Source organism: Pelophylax lessonae, assembly GCF_965119305.1.
Source record: "Pelophylax lessonae genome assembly, chromosome: 9".
Taxonomy (NCBI): domain Eukaryota; kingdom Metazoa; phylum Chordata; class Amphibia; order Anura; family Ranidae; genus Pelophylax; species Pelophylax lessonae.
In genome coordinates, this window is record NC_138776.1 from 2634979 (window position 1) to 2645955 (window position 10977).

Consider the following 10977-nt stretch of genomic DNA (forward strand, 5'->3'; position numbering starts at 1 on the left):
GTCTTCTCTCTTCGCCTCTTTGTCGTCTTCTCTCTTCGCCTCTTTGTCGTCTTCTCTCTTCGCCTCTTTGTCGTCTTCTCTCTTCGCCTCTTTGTCGTCTTCTCTCTTTGCCTCTCTTTGTCTTCTTCTCTCTTTGCCTCTCTTTGTCTTCTTCTCTCTTTGCCTCTCTTTGTCTTCTTCTCTCTTTGCCTCTCTTTGTCTTCTTCTCTCTTTGCCTCTCTTTGTCTTCTTCTCTCTTTGCCTCTCTTTGTCTTCTTCTCTCTTTGCCTCTCTTTGTCTTCTTCTCTCTTTGCCTCTCTTTGTCTTCTTCTCTCTTTGCCTCTCTTTGTCTTCTTCTCTCTTCGCCTCTCTTTGTCTTCTTCTCTCTTCGCCTCTCTTTGTCTTCTTCTCTCTTTGCCTCTCTTTGTCTTCTTCTCTCTTTGCCTCTCTTTGTCTTCTTCTCTCTTCGCCTCTCTTTGTCTTCTTCTCTCTTCGCCTCTCTTTGTCTTCTTCTCTCTTCGCCTCTCTTTGACTTCTTCTCTCTTCGCCTCTCTTTGACTTCCTTCTCCCTCTTCTTTCTTCTGCTGAGCCAGCCGAGATATGACCCATCTATGGCCGGCTTATCAGTTGCCAGTTTGCCCAGAAGCCTCTGTTTTCCACTGATCACTCCTAATCTAGTGACATATTTTTCTGGGTTGTGGGCGGGCCTGTGCCATCCTCAAGTACAATGCATTATACCTGATGACATCAGCATGCAACTGCTGCTAGGCTAAACTAGTTGCTATTTTGCCCAGAATCCTCACATGGGTGCTCAACCTTTTGGCCTTTCAGCTGCAAGTCCCATCGTGCCTCTGCCTTTAGGAGTCATGTTTGTAACAGTCAACAGCTTGCACTGCCTCGCGGGACTTGTAGTTCCACAACAGTGGGAGGGCCACAGGCTGAGCACCCATGCGTCTAACATCTCTACTTATCCCTAATCTACTGACTTTTTTTTTTTTCCTCTGTCCTCCATCTTAAATGTGGTGCTGATAAAACCGTCTTCCTCTTTTTACTAAAAATATAAATTGCATACTTTACGCTCAGAACTTTCAGATAACGGTTGGAGTGTGTTTGTAGATTTCAGCGGAGACAGATTTATGAAGAATGGAACAACAGCACAGCGGTATCTTGTATTACAAGTGTTCCCGTTGCTCCAGGTTTCATAAATCGCTCCCATTGCGGCTCATTATAGCAGATGGTGCGGAGCAGCGAGGGTGTGCTTGGCGCTGTTACCCGGAGCAGCGAGGGTGTGCTTGGCGCTGTTACCCGGAGCAGCGAGGGTGTGCTTGGGGCTGTTGCCCGGAGCAGCGATGGCGTGCTTGGGGCTGTTGCCCGGAGCAGCGATGGCGTGCTTGGGGCTGTTGCCCGGAGCAGCGATGGTGTGCTTGGCGCTGTTACCCGGAGCAGCGATGGTGTGCTTGGCGCTGTTACTCAGAGCAGCGATGGTGTGCTTGGCGCTGTTACTCAGAGCAGCAAGGATGTGTTTGCCCATGTTACCCGGAGCAGCAATGGCGTGCTTGGCGCTGTTACCCGGAGCAGCAAGGATGTGTTTGCTCCTGTTGCCCCGGAGCAGCGATGGTGTGCTTGGCGCTGTTGCCCCGGAGCAGCGATGGTGTGCTTGGCGCTGTTGCCCCGGAGCAGCGATGGTGTGCTTGGCGCTGTTGCCCCGGAGCAGCGATGGTGTGCTTGGCGCTGTTGCCCCGGAGCAGCGATGGTGTGCTTGGCGCTGTTGCCCCGGAGCAGCGATGGTGTGCTTGGCGCTGTTGCCCCGGAGCAGCGATGGTGTGCTTGGTGCTGTTGCCCGGAGCAGCGTTGGTGTGCTTGGCGCCATTACCTGCAGCAGCCATTAAGATTTCTCTTTTACTGAATCCTAGGTTACAGAAATAATCTGATTGGGTGATATTGTAGAACATGCGGCCCTGTGCAGATCCTCGTTGCCTCATGCACCAGGTTGCTATATGAGCCTGCCGGTGCGTGTGTGTGAGCGTGTGTGTGTGTCTCAGAGAGGATCCGTTATTTATTTTGGGGTAGAACATTTCTGCCCATCAGCTGGTGCTCAATAATTCTCATAATCCTGAGCCAAACTGGACTGCCAAATCCATCGATTTCCGGAACCGATCCTGTAAAACACTAATTTGTACATCTTCTTCTTTTTTTGGGATTCTCTCTCTCCAGTGACACGAATTCTCTCCTCTATCTTATCCTTCTCTAACAATCTCTGAGCGCACCTTTTCACAATCAGCTGTTGTTTCCCATAAATTCCTGTTATAAAAAAAAAAAAAAAATTAAAAAGTAAATCCGTGTGCTTTCGTGTTTTATTAATGCAGCAAGAAGAAGTTCTGAGGGCTCAGTCATACCAGCTTTGCTCTCTGAAAAGCAATCCATATTCAGATCGCACTTTGAAGAGCATTTGACAGGCGGTGAGGAGGCATTTTGGGGATGCATGGAAAAATATCGGCCAAAAATAGGGTCATCTGTGTTTTTTGATAGGAGAAAAAAAAGGTGCTGAAAAAGCATGATTTTTCTGCATTTTTGGTGTGGTTTTTTTCATGGGTCATGTGTCTCAAAAACCGCATCAAAAATGCAACATTGGGTGTGTTTTTTACGCCTTTTCAATGCAGAAGTGTGTTTTTGGTGCTTTTTTTTTTTTTTGCAACCACTTGACCTGTGGAAGATTTACCTGGCCTTTTTTTTTGCGATACAGCACTGCGTTACTTTAACTGACAATTGCGCAGACATGCAACACTGTATCCAAATAAAATTGACGTCCTTTTTTCCCCCCATAAATAGAGTTTTCTTTTGGTGGTATTTGATCACCTCTGCGGGTTTTTTTTGCGCTATAAACAAAAAAAAGTTTGACAATTTTGAAAAAGTAATTTTTTTACTTTCTGCTATAAAATATACAAGTAAAAAAATGTTAAATCAAATTTTTACAGAAATTGAGGCCAATTTGTATTCTGCTACATGTTTTTGGTTAAAAAAAAAAAAACCCCAATAAGCGTATATTGATTGGTTTGCGCAGAAGTTATAGCGTCTACAAAGTATGGGGTGTTTTTATTTTTACTTGGTGGCGATCAGCGACTTCTAGTGCGATTGCGATATTGCGGCAGATGTTCTGACACTAACTGACACTTTTTTTTTTTTTTTGGGGACTAGCGACACTAATAAAGTGATCAGTGCTTAAAAATATGCGCTGTCACTGTACTAATGACACTGGCTGGGAAGGGGTTTAACATCAGGGGTGATCAAAGGGTTAAATGTGTGCCTAGCTGGTGTTTTACTGTACTGTGGGAGGTGCTTGTACTAAGAGAAGAGATAGAATGTGTTCCCTGCTTTGCAGAGATACAGAATCCATGCCCCCCCCCCCATCAGAATGACAATCCTTGTGTACATAGACCGCCGTTCTGTCTCTCTGCAGGGTGATCGGTGGGTGCCGGTGGACATTAAGCCGATAGGCTCCTGCTGTTTGTAATCACATGTGCACCCCCTACCCAGAAATGTTGGATCTTAGGTGGTTAACTGGGTGGGAGGAGTCTAAACATGGCGCTAGGAGGTCTAGGTGAAGCTATCCTGTTTCGACTGTACTTAACTCCAAACCCCCCCGGCCCCCCTTTTGTCCACACTTGCCTTGTCTCCCTTTTCGGTTGGTTCTCCCCGCCGGGGAGCCGAGTCAGCTGGGCGTGTGTCTGCGGGAGAGCGGTGGTTGCGACGGCTGAGGTGAAACCCGCGTGCTGTCAGCAGGGGACGTAGGAAGAGGCGGAGATTCCCGAGGAGAGGCCGGAGATACCCGAACCCACTAGGCGGGCCTCGGGAGAGCAGAGAAGTGCAGCAGTACCAGGTGAAGAGGAGCTTGGTTGGACAGGCTAATACCCGGTGGGGGCTCAGGGAAACCAGTCCTGGCACATGAAGGAGGAACAGCGGATAAGCCACAAGCGTCTAATAAGATCTCCCGAAAATCACATTTGAAGCACTACGGGGATAAATCTCCTTCTGATGTGGAAGCCGCTGAATTTGCAGCAACCATATACAGACTAACAGCCCCAGACCAGGAGTGGTGAATCCTTATAGCTTTGTGTATGCTGAACATGCTGAAATCTCTTTGCGGACTTGTATAAGGCACAGATAAACTGAATACTATCAAAGACTATAGTGCTGCGGACTAGCCTGACTCCTCTCTCGTTAGGTAAAAACGAAATGTGCCCGAGATATAAAGGGAGATCTAGAGAGGTCTGCAATAAAGGGGGAGGAGCAGACAAAGCCATCTAAAGGGGGAGGAGCAGACAATTAAAGCCATCTCTAATAAGATATCAATAAGGAGAACTACAACATGAAAGGGAAAGCAGCAAGAGGAAGGGGTGGTTGCAAAGTCACCTAAAATAAGTTCAAATCCAGGAACAATAAAAGAATACATGTCCCAGGAGGGAGGTCCGGACAAGCAGAACGTGGAAAACAACAAAGGAACCCGTGTAAAACAGGCTAATGCAAAGAGAAAAAAATGGACATAATAGGCCAGTGATGGCAAACCTTGGCACCCCAGATGTTTTGGAACTACATTTCCCATGATGCTCAACTACAATGCAGAGTGCATGAGCACCATGGGCAATGTAGTTCCAAAACATCTGGGGGTGCCAAGGTTTGCCATCACTGTAATAGGCTATTGATGATAACAAATATGCCAAGCCAGTCCAGAATAGACCAGGACCTGGAAAGTGATTCGGAGATGGGGGACGTGGAAGGACAAAATCCAAACACTCACCTACCTACAGACACAGAAATGGCGGCCAACTACCTACAGACAGAAATGGCGGCCATGTTCGCAAGTTTAGAAAAGTCTTTAAAAACTGAAATGCAACAATACACAGTGACCTGGGACGTATTCTGTCACGAGTCGAAGAGACAGAAAAGAGACTGGATAGTCAGACACAAATAAATTAACTGAAAGGAGAATTTGAAGATCCTAAGAACAGAACAAAGGAACCTGGCATACAAACTTGAAGACCAGGAAAATTGGAATAGAAGGAAGAATTTAAGAATCGGTGGCCTACCAGAATCGACACAAGGAGAGGACTTTATAGAAAAAAAATATTCAACCCACGAATTAGGCAGAGAAGAGACAGATTTGATAAAAATAGAGTACATAGTGCAATGTTTGGGGAATCAGCTGGATCGCAGGACACAGGCGTTGCAATCAAAGAAATGTATGTATTGGTGTGATTCTTGCGCTGTCTGGAGAATATATATGTGTCAGCTCCCTTAATGCTGCGTGTACTGGTTCTGTAAACCAATGGTCCTCAACCCTGGCCTACAGGGCCCAGTAACAGGCCAGATTTTCAAGATAACTGAAATACATCCCAGGTGATATCATTTGCTGCTCAGTGATTGCAGTATTCTAGTCTGCATCTCCCCAAGGTAATACCTAACATCTGAGAAGAAATGGAACAAGTGGCGCACGCTGTTGGCACTACATAAAAACGATAGTCCATATAGTAGCACATCAAGGCTATGATAAAGTCTTAAGGTGAGATTAGGAAGTAGTCTGGATGCTCAGGGCCAGCCTGTTGGGGAGCAGATGCGATCTCCAAACATGCAACAAACAAAAGAGAAAACAGGCGCCTCTGAGTTAAGACTGCGATTTAATATGGCAAACAAGTAATAAAAACTTACATCAAGGTAAGTATAAGCAGACAAGATGGGTCCTTCCGGTGTCCATGTGGAGGCTGGGGCTTGGAGTCATCACTGTGGGTCTGTAATCCTCTCCTCTCTTCCTCTTCCTGTCCAGCAGGAAGTGGAGGGTGTCACAGCAGTGAGATGGAGGCTTGGACAGCAGGGTGAAACCGCAGTGAGATGGAGGCTTGGGCCGCACAGTGGCTGTGATGCTTGTCCACAGGATCTTCCGGCGTAATGACTGACGCGTTTCCGAGCATGCGCACTGTGGGGGGAAAACAGCGCGCGCTCCTTTTTCAAAGTCGGATGTAAAAGGGAAAGAGAAGGACCAATTTATGTGTTCCGGGACAATGCCCTCTGGTGGTAAAGTTATAAAATTACTATCAAAGTAAACATGACTCTACGTTATAGCTGTATGAGGAACAATGCCCTCTGGTGGTGAAGTTATTAAATTACTATCAAAGTTCATGACTCGACGTTATGGCTGTATGAGGAACAAGGGTCCCTCTAAAGGTCAAACCAGTAAGAAATAAAAAAAAACAATAATAGATATGTGATACAATGCATGAAGAGAATAGTGCCATAGACAATGAGAGGAAAATTAGAGAGAAAAAAAAAAAAAAAAAACATGAGATGAAATGAGAAAGAAATGATAAATGTGGAAATAAAATAAATATGAATAAAAATAAAATATAAAAAGTAAATTAAAATAAAAATAAAAAATGGGAAATTGAAAATGAAAAATAAAAATAAATGTAAACAAAATAAAGAATTGTATATGATGTATGCATATCATTAACTGAGACTGAATATACTATTAAAAAAAAAAAAAAATTATACACATATATACATATACATACATATATATACATACATACATACATATATACATATATACATATATACATACACACACATACATACATATCTGCATGTGATAATGTAAAATTCTTATAGTATATATTGGTACATGTATGTATAAAATCAGGAAATGGATACTAATGCAATGAGATGGATGGAATGGGAACAATGATGAATATCAACCTGAAAGAGGTATGAATATGTTGGGGAAAAAAAAAAAAAATTGGCACTGTATGGATTACCTAAAGTGAACCCTAGAGGGGACTAATTAAAGAACGGTGGATACATCCAATTCTTTGTTCATCCCATTGGGCGAAAGTGTATTGAGGGAATAGATCCAAAACGTTTCACGTTCGCACAGTTTGTGAAATCTTTCGGCTTCGGGAAGGTCTTTTGATATTTGCTCAATGATCCATACCTCAAGATTTGAGGTAGATTTGTCATGGTGTCTGAGAAAGTGGCGGGGGACGCTATGTTTGTCTTTTCCTTCCTCTATTTTTCTCCTGTGTTCCCCAAATCTTTGTCGAAGGGGACGGATCGTGCGTCCTACATAGAGGAGGTTGCAAGGACAACTGAGGCAATAAATTACAAAATCAGATGAACAATTGAAAAAATCAGCGAGGTTGTATGTTTTGTTATGTGTATGAAATGATTTTTTACCATGTTTTACATATGCACAGGTTTTGCACAAAGACTTGTTGCACCTATACATGCCTGTTAAAGGAATCAGGCACCTCAACACAGATGCAGAGAAAGCATTTGACCGCGTCAGCTGGCGGTTCATGCTTTCCACGTTGAGGGCGATGGGCTTCGGGGACACGTTGATGGCCTGGATAGGACATATTTACTCCTGCCCATCGGCCCAGGTGAAGTGTAACGGAGTGCTCTCTAGCCCTTTTCTCATTTCTAATGGGACCCGGCAGGGGTGCCCCCTCTCCCCGCTGCTGTTCGCGCTCTCTCTGGAACCGCTTCTGGGCAGGGTACGGGCCAATCCCGACATTTCGGGAATTAAGATAGGGGACTTGGAATGTAAGGTGTCGGCCTACGCCGACGACATGCTTTTTTCTATTACGAACCCGGCGGTTTCGGCACCCAACCTATTGCAGGAATTGGACCGATACGGTATGTGTTCCAACATGAAGGTGAACCTTCATAAGTCCGAGGCTCTGGGGGTGGGTGTCTCGGCCCCCCTCTTGGAGCACTTGTCCTCTGCGTTGCCCTTCAAGTGGACTCGGGGTGCCCTGACATACCTCGGGACTCAGATCTCCTCGGAGTTGTCCAAAATTTATGACCTGAACTTCCCTCCCCTCCTGACCCAAATTCGTGGCTTGCTGCAGACTTGGAATGCTGGTCTGCATTCCTGGTTTGGACGTTGCAACTTAATTAAGATGTCGATCCTCCCTAAGATCTTGTACCTGTTGCAGGCACTGCCTGTGCGGATCCCAGCTTCCTTTTTCACTCAAACCCACAGCCTTTTTGTGAAATTCATATGGGCTCACGGGAGGCCTAGGCTGTCTCGTGCCCAGTTGACGCTACCGAAGCATTCGGGAGGCCTGGCGCTTCCTGACGTGGCTAAATATCATACAGCGGTCCATCTTGGCCGGCTGATTGACTGGTGGAGACACGGTGAAGGCAAGTTATGGGTACAACTAGAACGGGGACAATCTGTCGCCTCTCTGGAGGGGCTGCCGTGGGTCAGGGGGGACCTGCCGCGAGGCCTCCGAGACCACCCCACGATAGGCGTTACGATTGCGACCACTCGTCGCGCTCTGTCCCACCCCTCCATTTCCGCGCAGACGTCCCCGCTTTGCCCGGTTCTGGGTAACCCGGAGTTCTCACCGGGACTGAGGGAGGCGGCATTCCGGGGACTGATGTCCCGAGGCGTCTCCCGGGCTGCCCACTTCCTCAGGGGGTCTCGGTGGCCGACGTTAGAGGAATTGATGTCGGATAGTGGCCCCTACAAGTTGGGATTCTGGCACGCTGCCCAGGTACACCACTACCTTCGCTCTTTGCCGGACCCATCGTCTTTCTCCAGAGACCTCACTCCGTTTGAGGAGTACTGCGTGGGGAGCGGGAACCTGCCGGGCACATTGTCCAAATCCTACAGCCTACTGGTCTCTCCGGGGGAGGATTATGTCCTGCCTGGATTGGGCAAGTGGGAGCGGGATCTTCAATTACATCTCACTCCGGCGCAACGCTTAAAGGTTTACACCCTAGCTTTGAAGACTCCGACCTGTGCGAAACTGCAGGAGTTGAATTATAAAATCCTCACCCGGTGGTATAGGGTTCCTTCTCTATTGGGGAAGTTCTTCCCCGGCACGTCGGACCTTTGCTGGCGGTGCCAGAGTGGAGTTGGCACGATACTCCATGTATTTTGGTCTTGTCCCCGATTACGTCCCTTCTGGCGAGACGTCCGGGCCCTTTTGGGGGAACTATCAGACCGGGAGATCCCGGACACCCCGGAGTTCTTCCTGCTCCAGGTTTCCTCTATGCCAATCTCGAAATGCAAAAAATCAATCATCCCTCATGTCTTGAGTGCCGCGAGGGCTTGCATCCCGCTGCTCTGGAAGACGACTAGAGTGCCGACTATTGGGGACTGCATGCGCAGGACGGAGGACATTAACAGAATGGAGGACCTCACCCTCACGAGACAGCATCGCAGGGAACGATACGATAAGATTTGGGGTTTCTGGAATGTCTTCGTGCTTTCCGACAAAGGCAAGTCTCTGATGTGCGGTTGATTATTACTACCCCGGGGGTGCCCGTGGGTCTGTCCATGTGGGGGATTCCCCCATCTGTTTCTCCCCCCCCTCCTCTCCCATTCCTTTCATCCTCCCTCCTTGTGGTTTTTGTATGTCGCCCAATCTGGGGCTCTGCTTTCATTTCTCTTTTCCATTTCTGGGATAAAATTGAGGAACGACGGTCGGGAAAGGTTTTCCCCTTCTCTATAATCTAGCCCCTCCACATGCCCGTATAGGGGCCCGGTTATCCATGATTTCGTGTAGTGGTTTCTGCACCTTCCCCGACTCCGGGGTCGGCACGTTTGACCTTACCGGGACCCTCATTGTTTTTCACTGAGATGTTATGGTTTACATTTTCATTTTATGTTATATTTGATACGTATGTATGTACAGTGCGTGTCACTGATTGTTTTTCGCCTGTTGTTCCTTTTCTAAAATAAAATATTTGAAAAAAAAAAAAGGAATCAGGCACACCCTAGGGGTGGCGTCTTTAATGTTTTTAAGTTTGCTGGGTGCAATTTTGTTTTTAAGGTTGGGGGCTTTCCTGTATGTGACTCTGGGAGTACTTGGGAGGACTAATTTGAGATGGGGGTCCTCCAAGAGTATAGGCCAGTGTTTTAGAAGAATCTGTTCCATGGTCTTGTGTTTGTAATGGAATTTGGTGGTGAAACGAATGGATTGATCGAAAGTGCCTTGGGTTTTGGCAGGAGGGGGATCTGTGAGGTAAAGATGATATGCTTGATCTACCAGGGGGAGTGGATAACCTTTGTCCAATAATTTGGCTTTTAGAAGCTGACTTTCAGCTACATAGTCATCGTGCCTGGTGCAATTACGCTTCAGCCGACAAAATTGTCCCTTGGGAATATTGTTGGTCCATTTGTTGTAATGGCAGCTCTTGTAGTGCAATAGGGAATTACCTGCAGTAGGTTTGGAGTAATTCTTGGCATGAATTTGATTTCCTATGTAGTACAATTCAAGGTCCAGAAAAGCAAGTCGTTCAGAATTGGTGACATGGGTGAATGTTAATCCGTGGGGGTTTTGGTTGCAATGTTGTGTGAAATTATGGATGATGTCGGGGGGTCCGTCCCAAATTATAAGAATATCATCTATGTACCTACCATAGAAGATAAGGTGTCTGGAATATGGGTTGTTGTGCCATATTTTCTGAGATTCCCATAGCCCCATGGCTAAATTTGCGTATGAAGGTGCAAAATTTGCTCCCATGGCTGTTCCGTTGATTTGTAAATAAAATTGATCATTAAATTTAAAATAGTTGTGAGTGAGACAAAATTTTGTACATTCCAGAATGAAGTGGGCTTGTTTGGGGCTCATGTAAGGATCCAGATGGAGAAAATGATCTAGGGCTGTGAGGCCGAAATGGTGTGGAATAGATGTATACAGTGAATTAACATCCAGAGACATCCAGGTATAACTAGGTTCCCATGTGTAGGGGGATAGTAGTTCCAACAAATGAGTACCATCTCTGATGTAGGCAGGTAAACTTTGAGCTAGTGGTTGGAGAAAATGGTCTATGTATAAGGAGAGACCAGAGGTGATACTCTCCATGGATGCAATGATGGGACGGCCTGGGGGATCGGTGAGACTTTTGTGGATCTTGGGAATATGGTAAAAATATGGGGTCCGATAAAACATCCTATTGAGGAAGGAGGCTTCATTGGAGTCTATAGTTTTG

The 10977-nt window shown here is 46.4% G+C and overlaps 1 protein-coding gene across 1 annotated transcript; it reads right to left on the reverse strand.

Annotated features, from left to right (window-relative positions):
- Positions 1-2074: 2074 nt before the first annotated feature.
- On the reverse strand, positions 2075-10616 carry LOC309563260 (uncharacterized protein; the record flags this gene model as incomplete). The annotated part of the gene is made up of 2 exons (XM_082267666.1): positions 2075-2280; positions 10049-10616. The coding sequence occupies 2 exons, from the start codon at positions 10614-10616 to the stop codon at positions 2075-2077; spliced, it is 774 nt and encodes a 257-aa protein (XP_082123792.1).
- Positions 10617-10977: the final 361 nt, after the last annotated feature.